Here is a 14521-nt window from a genome sequence, read left to right as displayed (position 1 = left end):
TAAATCCAATATAATTCCCAGGGAGATAAAAAGAGAACTTTACTACCTGAAATTTCTATTAATTTTTAAGACTGACTAGCTCTTACTCAAACAGGGTTATTTATATCATGTCATTGACCCAAAAACCAAAACATTGGTAAGTGATGCTACTCAGATCTTCAGTTATCTTCTACCTTCAGACAGGAAAGTTCTGATAGTCTACACCCTGATACTGTAAATTGAAAAATCATAAAAATTCGGATGAACAGCTCACAAACATGGAGGGTGGGGTATGTGTTCAATTAAATGTTTCTTTTCAAACAAAATGTAATAATAATAATTATTAATGGCATATTAAGCCTATTGTATTGTTATTAGGAAAATGGTTAGAGCCACGTTCGTGATGTAATCTTGTCAATTAAATCTGCTGGTACAAATCTAGCTTCACTCTGCTTGACTTCAGTGGAGATATTCCAAATTCACACATTTGAAAGTGCTCATAAAACGTGTTGAGTAATAAGACTTATAAACTTAAACTTACTGAAGGACATCATGTGTATCAAGGCATAAGTTGATTCTGATTCTATGTAATAATTTCTAAACTCAGAAACAATTTCTGGACTCAGGCTAGAGGAACCAGTTTGAGCTCATATTCTCCAAGACTTGAGAACAAAGTGTGGACACTTTGGGCCATCATAGTGGTGGTTCAAAGCCGCTTACTCTGGCTTTAAACCTCACATTAAGAACACAGATATAACAGAAACCTGAAGCTTTTTATCTTCTGATACTTATTAGGGAGGTTGGGCTTTTCCAGCAATATTAACAAATGCAGCGTCTAATTTCCCATACAAGAAGAAAAGTTAAAAAGTGATACAAGTCGACAGATTACAGATTATTGGTTTGTATTTTGAAAAGACAAGTGCAGGGGAAAATGAATATAGTAATGTTTCACTCTGAAGAAAACATTGTGAAATCAGCAAATAGGGTGGTGGAATTTTATTAGAGCAAACGCTAATTAATTACCACATACAGTCTTCTAAAATCATACCCTGCAGTATCCCTGCCAAATTTCTACAATATTCTCATTACTAACATGCTAAAATAGCTGTCTTTTAAAAATATTTTAGTATACTGATTCTTTAAAGATAAATGAATATTACATTAAATTAAAAAAGGCTGAGCTGTGTTTTTATTTTACACCAGTTAGAACAGCAAACATTTAAGGTAAGACGCTTAAATCATCATTACCACTTCAGCAAACTACAGGAAACACAATGTTACTTAAATCTTATCAGAGCTGTCATGCACTTTCTGGTGTTACCAGTTCAATCACTGCTAGTTCAGTGATCTTGCATGTAAAATTAAACTTCTCTCCAATCCAGCCAGTCTCATTGTTTGATTCAGTGAGTGATGCTACAATCAAATTGTTTGTAATATCGCAATCCATCACTATACATGCAAATTTGATGACACAGTCACTGAACTGCGGTCTTAATAAAATCAAGCACGAGAAACAGGCTAAACAGAGGTGTACAATAGGGATCTCAGTGAGAAAAAAAACAGTTGTACCCATTAACTAAATGTCTTGTATAAAAGCAGTGGCGACGTGCTTGCTTTCACTGGTCAAATCTCCAGGACAATATTTTGCCAAAGAATCAGAATAATAAAAAAGATTAAGACCCCAGCACAGAAAAGCAGGTAAATACAAACTCAGTTATAAGCACATGATTAATCCTACTGAAGACATGTGAATTATATACATGTTAAACTCAGGGTTATGCTCAAGTGAAGGATAAGCTTGAACCTGTTTTCTGAAATTGATATTGAAGCCTGATTGTAAGATCAACAAAAAGAATTTTGGTTTCTCTTACCTTGCCTGGTACCTGGCTTATTTTAAAAGGGTCTATGATTCAGTTTTCATAATGATAAAAATCCAAGTCCAATGCAAATCTTTCTACTCAGAGGACAAAAACATGACTCAAGACTACAGCACACCTTCTGCACAAGAACTGTCTGCACTGAAGGAACATCAAGCCCAAGAGTGATTTAAAAGCAGGCAAAGTAGAAACAGGCTTATGATAAATAAAAGTTAGTAACTAGTCTTTTCCCACCCATACACACATATATGAGTATCAAAAACACACGATATAGCTGTTAACAGGCATCCGCCAACACTCTGTCCTTGTCATGGATGGAAATTGAAATATATCTGTCTTGCCATTCAGCTATTCTCTAAATTTAGAGATGAACAAATTTGGTTAAATTTGTATCAGATTACTTTCTGACTCACATTATCCTGCAAGTTAGCAATCCTTCACACGTCACAGAAAAAAAGGCCACTGAGTGCAATACACAATCTCTTACCTTTATGAGGCACTATACGCAAAGGATGGAATACAAAAATATATTGTTAAACAACAGGAAACCCATACAAATATTCTGATATAAACAGCAGAACAGTGCTTATGTGTTGAAATATGCATTCAGAGAGCCAAATCTTTAACTAGGGGAAACTCGCATAACTCCTATCATTTTAAGCACAAGTCTCTAGATGCCTAGGCAGTGAGGGTCGGCCCTTCCGTATAGGAATACCTCCACAGATTTTTTTTTTCTCTCTCACATACACAAACACTTTTAATTGCTTATTGTGTAGCAATTTAACTTGAATTTTTATAAAATTGCTGTGATGTGAAAAAAAGATAACTAAACCCTAACATCAATAAGTGCTAATAAATATTAATATAACATAAGCACCACTTTTATTGCAATGTGAAACCAGTTTATTATCCACAGATGAAATCAAATTGCTGCCTTTATTACTGTCAGGAATGACTTCTAAGATATTTCTATTTACTACTTGAGTATTCATCAGCACTCTGTACTTACAGCATCTAGTCTCTCTCTCTCTCTCTCTCCCCACCCCCCCCCTTTATACATAAAATAATTTAAGAGCAGTATTTTCTGATACAGTTTTCCAATTAATTTAAATACAGACACAAATGCACATTATGAGATTAGTAGCAGACCAATTGCCAAATTCTGATACACTTATAACACCAATAGGAAATCTTATCATGCCTGTATTTGCAATATGAACATTGAAAGAAGATAAATACAGAGTTTGCAGTCTGGTATCAAACACTCAAATTCCTGCAGATTACTCAACTACCCCACAAACTCCATGGTTAATGAAGAAAACCCCACCTTTTGATGATAAATAGAACTAAGACGTTTGGCGATATTCCAAAGCCTTTCATTTCCTAAAGTGGTGCCTTTTATTAAAGTAACAGTGCATGTAGAGTAAGTGGATGTTTTTATGCATCCTGTAATTCAGAAAACCTAAGAGATGATTTCCCTACCCTCAAAGTTGATCATCTTTCATTATTACAAACGGCACTGCAAGTTTGAATCACGCAGCCCTCAAATTTTCTATCCATCCCCTCTCATTCTTGCTTCCCCATTTTAAATAGAACTAACTTGAAAATTCTGACATTTTCAAGAACGCTTGCCCAGTAATTTCCATAAGGCACAGACAGCCTCCAATTACAATGAAATAGCTACAGTGTATTACCATTTTTAGCGTATTCTTTGGTTTTCTGGAGTGAATCAAAGCTCTCCATGGGAGCTACTCTGATTAGCGTCAAAACAATAATGTGCTATAAACTCTCAGCATCAGAACAAGGGACTTGGAACTTCGTTTACATGGATGGTATATAAGCATGTATAAAAATGCCACAGAAACTTCCATAAGGGGGCTGCCTATATACTCCTACATCTTAAGACCTTCCTTATTAGGAAGTTAAAATGCCAAGAAAAGGCAAGAAATTCAAGCAAATGCATTTCCCTCCTTTAACCTGGTCTCTTTTGTTTGGTTCTCTATATACAGGCCAATTAATTACTTCTGACTATAAGGACCTAGATATACAAACAGGCTGAGAGCTCTGTCAATCTTCTGCGGCATCAGGAATCATTGAGAAAATGAAAGTAGTTTTAGTTAATCTCCTTCCACTCGTGTTCCTCAGTAGAGACTCTTCCCAGCCACTTGCAGGAGGAAAATGCATTCCATAAACACTGAAGTAGCACACCCATACCTACATCCCACTTCACATGAACCCACAGAGGGGACATTCAGTGACACAAAGGTTGCAGAGGACAGAACCATAGTACAGCCTCCAAAACTGGGACATGCTATTGTTTCCCGGTCATTTAAATTCTTGCAGCGTGGTGTTTGTTCGCCAGTCCCCACAGAAACAAATTTGGAAAGGTTGCTCCTAGATCTTATAACGAAGCGTCACACAGTGTGAGTCCACGTTTGCTTATCCTTTCCTGCTGAATATTCCACTGCCAAATTTTTGGCTATGTAAAGAATACCATGTTGGGCCTAATCAGGTTTTATTCAGTTCCTGAGAGTCTTTATTCAGTCTTTGATACCAGTGGGTGTTTGACCCTATTGTAGACCAAATGAAAATGCAGATTGAGAAAAGCAGAAATCCACACACTTTAGATGTATTGACCATATACGTACGTCTGGGATATTTAAAAGGAAGCCATTTGTAATCAGGAAGCATAAGTGCTTATTCTGAATCTGACATTTAAATATCCCATCAACAGCAACCAGCATTGCAAAATGGTTTAATTAACCTGAAAGGATGTAATTTTATGCTATTTATCAAGAAATACAAATTTTAAAGTGCTTTTACATGGTATGTATCAGAGCAGTAAGGCCAAATCCTGTTCTTATCTACCCATATTTAAATTTGGAGTAAATTCATGTACCTCCCTTAATAAACCTGCAATTAAGATGGTGCAAATACAAGCAGAATCTGTCACACACACTCTACAATCCAGTTCCTAAAATTACCATGCTCTTTACAACACACTAATGGTAGAGTTAAAAGTTAGCAAAGCTGCAATGGCAGAACGGATCACTGGATGGTGTGTGGGGCTGTGAATCCTTGGGGTTCCCCCTCTCCTCGTCTTTTTCTTTATTATTGTTTTTAATTTAATTTGGCTAAGCCACCTGTCCTCTTCTACATTGACAAATATCTCCTGAAGATAAGTTGCCTTAAAGCTATCAAAGGATGATCCAGGAGACTAAATATGTAATATCAAATCCTTTGAGGTCTAAACTGAAAATAACCCAATGTCTTTGTCCTACTCATACTCACAGTGTGGCTGACGTCATTCTGAAAGCCTGAGAGGTGTGGTCCACTGGACAAGATGTAGAACTATGATGGATGAATCTGGGCTCTCTGATGCTGTGTGACCCCAGAAGTCGCTTCATCTCTTTGCACTCTGATTCCTCCACAAATTTTGTCTTGCCTGCTTGCCTTATATGCTCTTTGGCAGATGCTCCCTCTAACAGGTATGCCTTCAGTGTCTGCCATGGAGACTAAACAGGAAGGCTAATCAAGTAGTTAATATGCTAAGACTTTGCTTCAACTCTCTGCTCTGTAAGAGCACCTATGTGTCCCCAGGCAAAACACTTGGGCTCAGATACCACAAGAAGAATTTCCAGTGGGATTTAGGACAGGGAATACTTCAGAGAATCTCAGTCTCTACCTCTGCCTGTTGCAATCTCTGCAAATTTCTTGACGTAAAATTCCATATCTATGCTACTGTTCTTCACAGCAGCTCAAATGAGATTCCAGAGAAGGATTCTGGTCCTCAGGAGCTCTCTGCAGGTTCCTCTGTCTAGCAGGACCATATTTCAGAATTCCTCTGTCTACAATAACTCTGGTTTATGAACCCACAGGCCTGACAGCATGGGCAGTACGACAACCTTCTCATCCTTGGGCCTGCCTGTTCAAAATCTTCCTGACACAGGCTTTCTGTGCAGTTCCCTCCTGTATTGTTATTTCTGATAGAACACTGCTACCACACCAAGTTGCCCTCATAAACTGCCAGAAGCAGATAGCTCAGAGTGCTAATTTGGTCCCGGCAGGAGACCCAGCCCCTGTTTCACATTTGAGGAGACTGTAAAAATATGCACAATTTGGGAAAAGTCAGTAGGAACTGTCACCCACACAGAGCAATTGCTCTGTTCCTCCAGGAGAGACATCCAGAAACCAGGACAGTGACAGATAAAATTAAGCTCGAGCAAGCCCTCAACAAACATCTTGAAATTCATGAGCCATGAGAAAGATATAACTGGTGTGACAGTAAGACCAGAAGCCATGGACTCCAGAAACGCAATGATTTTTTTGGTACGTTACAGACAGCCTGGTACACTTCTGACGCCAACAAGACTGCCAGTCCTCCTGTAGATTGTCAACATGACCATAGTGGTTCTAATTCATAATGCAACGTCTTAATTTTTCCCCTCCCCTAGATCTATGCGGAGCCTCCGGATCTTTCTTTTGTCCTTCCCTGTGCCCACTAGTTATCATTTCTGCCTGCACCTTGGCACACTGAGATGAATGTAGATGCTGAAGAGCAGCAGATCAAGAAATATGAGGCAGATGGGTAAAAAGCCATGGCAAGAGCTAAAAGGGGCCATAGCATGCTCCAAGGATTTGTGGGACAGTTCTTGTTCCCAATGATGCTGTGCACATCAGAATGGACATGTCTGAGGCATTCTCAAAATGACCGAAAAGGCCAGTAGTGTGGCTGCCTAAGGCAACCCTTGGGAGCTTCCTGTGAAGATGCATAAATGGATCCTTTAACTTCTCAGTTTTCCAACAGTAAAATGTGGAATAATAGCACCTTAGTCATAATAACTCCATATTGTGAGGATAAATTAACTATCACTGTGCACTCAGACACTGTGGGAACACGAATCACAGAAAAAGCTATATATAGCCACATGACCAATACAGATAAATATATCTATAAATAAAACCTCTAAGTACTACTGCAATACAAATAATGAATAAAAGCCAAAAAGACTTAGTCATACACGCAGGTGGAGTTCCAATTATGGATGAAGCACTTTTGCAGAGTGGAGCACATCAAGTGGGATGGTGAAGAGAAAGGTAATAAATCATTCTACAAATAAATTATTCTGAAAAATGGCCATCACAGGCAGAGGTATGTTCCTAAACTTTTGGAATACAGTTTTTTCTAGTAAACTGAATGTACAGATAGCGAAGAAGTATATATGAGCATACTGCTACACATATAAAAGCTACTTTTTCCTGAAAAAAATGGATACCCATGTAGCCTGCTCAGTCTAAACAGAGATACAAGCAGTTCTTTGAGCTGTGGAGTTAATGAAGCATTTGTGGAGAACAGTTTACTATCTTGCCAAGAATTTATAGCACTATAAATCCTCTTACTGTATTTTACTTTCAAATAACCTCTCTGTATAGACAAGCCCCAAGATGCAACACCACATGTGTGTAGGGAAGCTTGCCAAACTTTTCTCCAGCTGACCCAGGGAATACTCATGTGAGAAGGAAAGTACGGAGAGGAGCAGGAGGCAGATTTTAAGCTGTTGCTTGTGGAGTCCTGATGGACAAGGAGTCAGTGCCTTGCTAAGCTCTGTTTTCTAAGAGCTGCATAGCGTAATAGGGGACAGAGCATTGCACCAGGGTCACACACAAGAAACAGCTCTTTTATTACAGCAGTATCCAAATGTTCCTGCACCTAATATCTGCTTCTCACTTCAGAAGCCTCTGGGACTTATGGTAGGTGATCAGTGCACACGCGCCACATGACAGGTATATACAAAGCATACTGTTTACGTTGACAAAGCAAGAGCCAGTTCTGGCAGCGCTCTCACTCCAGGGTCATGGGTAGTTTTAAAGCCAACAATGCCGGGCTGCACAGAGATAGCTAAGCTAGCTGCAAACAACCTCTCTCTGGAACTAGAGTAGTGGAGCTGCCTGAGAGGCAAAGGTTACCTTGAGCAGTACCCAGTGTATTGCTTCCAGGCCAACTACCTCTGCAGAGCCGCTCTGCACGGCGTTTCTGTGGAGCAACTTTGTGTGCCTGTATCATGGTGCTTTGTGGCTCAGTACAGATATGCCCTTCCAGTGCTTTTTTCTTCCACCACAGCTCCTGAAAAGCAGCCGAGTGGTCTGACAGCTGTATTCCCCCCTCTTTGCTTGTTCTCCCAATAGCTGGCTAATCTAACTGTCTTTCAAACAGCCAAAAGGCTTTCTGCTTTCCCCAAACTAGGTTCTGGGATGCCTGCTGGCCCTCGGTTTTGCTATTTAGAATGAGGAGGTAGCAGAGGGGTATCTTCTTTACTCGGTACGTTGTTCCAGCACAGCAGATGGGACTTTGTCCTTCAGCAAAGCAACCTCAGATCCTGCTTTCAGTCAGGAAATGGTGGCTAGGAAAGGAAATAGCAAATACCACATAAATACAATTACAACAAAATTATAATTTAAGAGGTTTACATTAAAACCTCTTTATACCAAGAGTACTTCGTAGGTACAGGCATGCTGATATGCTACAACTATCCAGTAGCTCTAGGGCATTCTCTGTACAGAATCGCAATAGCTGTTCTCTGAAGGCAAAGTGCTCCTAGCGTGTATACAGCATATGCCAGCAAAATTCAGCTTATGCCAGCAGAATTCTGCTTTTGCCAACATAACTTGCTCCAGATCAGCCAAACGAAGCTCTAAGCTTCATTTCTCTAAAAGGGAGAAAGAGCTATATTCACGACATCCCTGCACATAGACTTGCATCAATGCAGCTCCATCAGTCATGTCCTCATATACTGGATTGACACTGAAAGGCCGTGAAGGAATAGTGTAGACCTAGCACTAGTTTCTGGAGCTCACAATTTCCAATGCTTACAGATTTCAACCACTGTCAATATTGCAATGTTTCTTGCTTCTAACAAAAGATGTGATAAATATCTAAACAATCCCCCAGTATCTGTCACGCACGTATTTATTTAGATACTTTTTTCAATGCAGATATGGCTTCCATTATAGTCAACAACGTTTCAAAATCACTTTAAAAATCTGCTGGGTAAACAACAGCCTAAAAAGAAAGTGCTGACACACAGCTGCCCAAATGAAAATTCTGTAACAAACTTACATTTAATCTTATCTATATTTGAAAGTTCTGTATTTAGATTATAGTGTTTGATGCCCTATTTTTTCTGCTGAGTTTCATTTAGCATTTCATTCTTCCTGCTAGATACCACTTGAGATGACCATATACACATCCTGATCCCCTTAAATGCTTTCGTGCAGAATTCACTGTTCAGAAACTCATAACATTACATTTCATGCCCTTGCCCTTTCCCTCACTTTGCAGATGCAGAGGAGTAGGCTACACTACACCAGTAATCTCATTTACTACTATCATCTCGCCACCTTAACCCAGTTTGCAGAAGGCTGTCATTATCCTCCATCTCACAAACTTCATACATTTCAGCAGAAAAAACCTACTTTCCTGATCCATAACAATGCCCCCCCCCCAAAAAAAAGAAGAAAAAGTAGATGCTTATTAATAAATATCAACAATGAAATTTCCCTCTGACGCTACAGTGCTAGTAGCTAAGGTGTTACTGCTATTGATTTGTAATCACCACTCTGGGAACAATCAAGAATACTGAGCATGAAACAAGAATAGATTTTTTTTTTCATTGGACCAGAAAAAGAAACCTTGCAAAACAAATTTAATTTGGGTAGAGGAGTCATAATTAACATGCAATCCAGCACTAAGCTTCCTGACAGCTTAGGACCAAAGGTCAGCTTGCATTTTTTTACATTTACAATTCAGTATTTCTAATTGTTTTTATCCATGACTGCCTACTCTCAACAGAAGAAACCACTATAGTCCTCTGCTTTGGAAACATACCATTGCTCAGCTGCTTCTTCTGTAAGTTACCAACATAATCAGAGATACTAAATCACAAAACCACTGCTGTTGAAAACTTGCAATGCGAAGACATTTCTAAAGAAAAACACTGGACGTCTTCCTCTAGGCAAACTCAAATGCCGGACACTACTCCCTTGCTATTCTAATAGCAGCAAGCTTCTGCTTAAAATGAAGCTGTTCTTTGCAAGAAAAGTTGTAATGCCAGGGCAAATACTGTTTCAGGTTTGAAAGAACATAGACTAGAAACATGTGCATGAGCGTCAGCGCTTTGCTCCAGTGGGTTGCAAGACATCGCTGACTGCAGCATGTCTGGGGATGTGGAAAGTGGAACACTTTTGCCCTTTTGAAAAGATAAACGGGAAGCACCATGGATAACTCAAGAGCATGCCAGCTTACCCAGTTAGAAAGTCTTTTCCTCTAACAACAATTGCAGAAGCTACAAGTTTGCAGCCAACTGTTCTAAGCAGCACTGTTCTCCAGCACCTGGTAGCGTTATTTCACTATGCAGGCTAAATACATTAAATGTTATTTCAAGCTTCTTCCTTCACTGTTTTGATTCTTTTCTTCCTATGGCTCCTGAGAGTGACAGTAAAAGATAGTCCTTCACAAAATGATACATCATTGAAATATTGAAACTTTTATCTCTTGTATGATTATCATTTATACAGTTATTTTCCAGGATTCTAAGAAGTATCTCTGCGATAGCTTCAAATATCTTTTCAATGAAGCATAAACAACACCTTCAATAAAAGAAATTACCCAGCACGAATACAGAATGGAGATGCAAAATCGAATTCCCCACACAGCTACTTTAGTGTAACAACTAAAGACGATGTCACTTCCCAGAAAAAGTGACAGCACAATTTGTTTCCCAAAGTGGTCGGATGTGCTTTCTATTTGTTAGGGGATGCAGCAGGTGACCGTCATTCCCTGTCCAGTGTTTGGGAAGGGGCTTCCTTACAAACGTCTTTAGGTACTGTTTGCCTGTTGCCCATATCCATACTATGTTCTTCTTTCCTGATTATTAGGAGATTCATAACCTCAGCTTGTGAAGAGGAATTAAAGTACAAAGAACCAGACTACCACAGCCTCTATGTTCAGAAAGCAGAAAAGAAACATACATTTCCAGTGTTAGCAATAATAGTTTACATCCTCTTCTCCAAAGTTTTAGGAAGGCTTTGGCACTTTCTTCACATTTTAACTTCATCAGCATCATTTCCCTCTCTTTGACACACACCATGACTGGAGCAAAAACTTCTCTTCTGTGGCTGTTAACGGACTGCACAAAACAATGCGTCTGGCAAACAGCACCCCTTCCTCTTTTGCCCTCCTTTCACTAATTCAATCCATTTATTTCATATTTAGATTACTGTGAACATAGGCCTTAAACATACACATACATGCACCTGGAACTGGAAGCAACAACCTGCCAGCTCCCATACAGCTTCTGCTTTTGCTCCCTCTGCCCAAGCGAGGGAAGGAACCGGCACCACACCACGGATACGCGAAATGACGGCATGGCCAGCAGACCCTCCACCCCTGCAGGCAGCATCTAAGCTCACAACGTGGCAACCAACATTCCTCTGCATAGACCTTGGCGTTTTTAAGAACTGCTTCTTAATGAAGTAGCCACAAAGGGTGGGCAACGGGGGGCAAGCAAGAAGAGGCAGCCAACTCTCCTCCGCTCTGCACAGACCTCCTCGACCAGGGCCCACCCCCTGTCCACGCTGGCCGAGGTGGAGGGACCTCCCCGTCCCTCCAAACCCTCCGCACACCCGCAGCCCTGTCCTTCAGCCCAGCTCCCCGCTCCCCTCCCCGCTCCGCACCTGCTCTGCCCCCGGCAGGGCTGGGGAGTCCCTGTACCCCCACGGGGGCAAACACCCACTCCCGCTACGAGGTAGAGGGTCCCCGTAACACCGGAAGGAAGACGCCCTCCCCCTCCCAGAGCAGCGGGGCGAATCTCGTACCCCGCGGGCACTGGGTGGGAGGGGCGGGTCTCCCCCCTACCCCCCCCAGCACCTCCCCCAGCCCTGCCACCACCCGGAGCCCCCACGCCCCGCGCTCCCTCGCAGCCGCCCCCCTCACCCCCGGCAACCGCCCCGCCCCGTAGGGGCGCGGCCTCGTCCGCCGCCCGCGGCGGCGGCGGCGGAGCCCGCCCCGCCCCGCCCCGTCCCTCCCTCCCTCCCGCCTTCCCGGCGTTACCTGGGCGTTGGAGCCGAGCTCGGGCGGCCGGCGGGCGCCGACCAGCTTGGCCGTGGTCTGCAGGTTGATGGGGGCGCTCTGCGGGGGCTCCACGCCCGCGGCGCTGCAGCCCAGCCCGCCGTTGAGGTGCGCCGTCACCATCGCGATGGGAGCCTTGGCCGGCAGGACGGAGATAGCCAGGCTCTGCCCGGGGCTGCCGCTGGGGCTCCCGCCGCCGCCGCCTCCGCCGGGTGCCTTGAGGAGAGCCGGGACGCCGCCGGGCTTGGCGCTGCCGCTGGCGCCGCTGCCCACCAGCACGGCCGCGGGGCAGCTCCGCACCGCCAGCTTCTGCCGGGGGAGAGAGAAGCGGCATCGTCACCCGACGGGTTACAGCCCGACCCCGGCCCCCGCGCTCTGCCCCCCCCCCCCCCTCCCCGGCCGGCCGAGGGACGAGCTCCCGCGGCTGGAGCTCCCCTGCCGAGCTCGGCCCCCGCCAGCACGGTTTTGGGTCTGTTTCCATTTTTTTCCCCTTGGTTTTCTTCCGGGAAGGACAGGCGGACGGGCAGGGGAAAGGCTGGGCTTCCCCTACTCGCTCGGGAACTCGCGGTTTCACTCGGGGTTCTCAGTTTCGTTGTTTTTTTTTCGTTTGGTATCCGTTTATGCCCGGAACTAAAGATCCTGATACAGGTCTAGATAGTACTGCAGCTTCGACTAATAATAAAAGGCTTAAAGAATGTTATTTTCAAGTTTCCATTAGTCTGAAAGTCATAACACGTGCTCGCCTCACCCCAGCGCTCGGCTGCTTCTCGTGTTCTTTCACCCTGACTGACTCGCTGCGGAGTCGGGGTTTTTGTTTTCCCTTTAACTTGCTGTTTTCTCACAAACTTGCACTATCTTTCCAGTGTTTTGGTTTTTGGTTGGGTTTTGTTTTGATTTGTTTTCAAGCTAACTTTTCTCCGTGGTACTTATTTTAACTCGCAGGTCTCTCGTTAACAGTTGTACTTTTAAATTGCTGCAGAGCGGCTGTTCTGTCATCTGCAATAGGAATACCTTGATTTTGATCTTAGAGTATCTCTTACAAGACTGGGATTTGCGATTTCTATAGGCACCGTGAAGTTGCCATACGGTAAATGCCAATGTCTCCGTAAAATGCACATTTTTGAAAAGAAAAAAAAAAAAAACTTTTATGAAGTTGGTGCACTTTCTCTCAGAAGCTGTTCTTGTTAATGCCTTTTAGGCAGGTTAGGTATATGTGGGGAAAAAATATGCTGGTTCAACCCTCTTTTGATACTTTGACGTATTAAACATCTCATTTTTACAAGAGTTGACATCAAAGGTACTTAATCCTGCAAAGACTTCTGCTTGTGTTTAACTTTATTTGCTGACTGGTCCTATTGGCTTCAATTTAATTACATCTAATGTGTAGCCTTTCAGGAAACTTCACCACCTGTCTAGGTCTGCTGCTGTACTATTAAAGTCATTATGAGTTTTATTGTCAACTTCGCTTGTTTAAAATTCAATGTGTATATATATATGTGTGTGTGTGTATATAAAGTCACAGACATGCTTAATTCTTTCCAGAATCAAGGCTGAAAATCTTACTTCTGGGCATGAAGTAGAAGCCTTGTAGTATAAAACTAATTGACTTCTAAGAAAATTCCTTCTTTCTTAACTTTGAACCCATTATGCACTTTAAGGCTGTAAAGCCTTAATTGTCAAATATGTTTGTTCCAGGAACTGTAGTTCTTGTTTTTATATGAAATAGCAAGCATGCACTTTATCAGAGATACCCGCTTCATATTTTAATACCAAGAAACGCCTTTTTTTATGTCAGCATTATTCTAGTAACTGTGACTTCACATAAATTGTTTTAAGCATTGGTCAAGGCCTTTACCTTTCAGTCTTCATTATCCTAACAGTCATCCCAAAGAAGCGTAGGTAATATTTTCCTTAAACTCTGTTGTTGCATGTCATAGATGTTTTGAAGAGGAAAGAACTTTTCTTTCACTATGGAAATACACGTGTCTGTAGTTTAAAAGTACTCCAGTGAAAGTGAAGAAGCTCAGGTGCATTTTATGTAGGTGGAAGAAGTTCCTTATGACAAAATTCTACGAAACTACTATTTCTCTGTTTTGTAGTACAGTTTTCCACTGATGTTTCTTGCAGTGATTCAGTGCCCCAGTGGTATGGTGCTACTGACGCAAAACCAGTGCGGGTAGGGAAGCTCAACACCACCTCTCCTACTCTACTGAAAATCTCCTTGCAGAGCACCTTATTAACCTGTACAGTGATACAAATCTTTTGGATTAAGAGTTCAGCTTTGCAGTTGTATTTTTGGTTTGATTTATGTCATGTGAAAAATGCTAAAAGCTCCCAGGCTGTCAGAAAATGTTGTACTTGGTTACAGCGCTATAAATCCATTACCTAACAAGTTAGTCCAGGAGCGAAATCCTAGTTCTGCTGCAGACAACCAGAGGTTTGCTGCTGACGTCAGTAGTGCCAGGGTTTCTTTTTTTTTTTTTCTTTTTTTGTGAAACTGAGAGCATTCATTATCCCTGATATGTCACTATATTGATGA

The 14521-nt window shown here is 42.0% G+C and overlaps 1 protein-coding gene across 2 annotated transcripts in view; it reads right to left on the bottom strand.

The window, feature by feature from the left end:
* PHF21B (PHD finger protein 21B) overlaps positions 1-14521 on the bottom strand; it is a 169550-nt gene that overhangs the window by 55789 nt on the left and 99240 nt on the right. The window contains exon 4 of one of the 2 annotated variants that reach the window (XM_086466169.1): positions 11965-12291. The exons of the other annotated variant lie outside the window; for it this stretch is intronic. Coding sequence (XP_086322295.1) covers positions 11965-12291 — 327 coding nt within the window. The remainder of the gene's footprint in view (positions 1-11964; positions 12292-14521) is intronic. 2 annotated transcript variants of the gene reach the window in all.

Source organism: Leptosomus discolor, chromosome 1 (genome assembly GCF_034619465.1).
Source record: "Leptosomus discolor isolate bLepDis1 chromosome 1, bLepDis1.hap2, whole genome shotgun sequence".
NCBI lineage: Eukaryota > Metazoa > Chordata > Aves > Leptosomiformes > Leptosomidae > Leptosomus > Leptosomus discolor.
The sequence above is the reverse complement of the archived record's forward strand: the minus strand, read 5'-3'. Positions and strand labels throughout refer to the sequence as shown.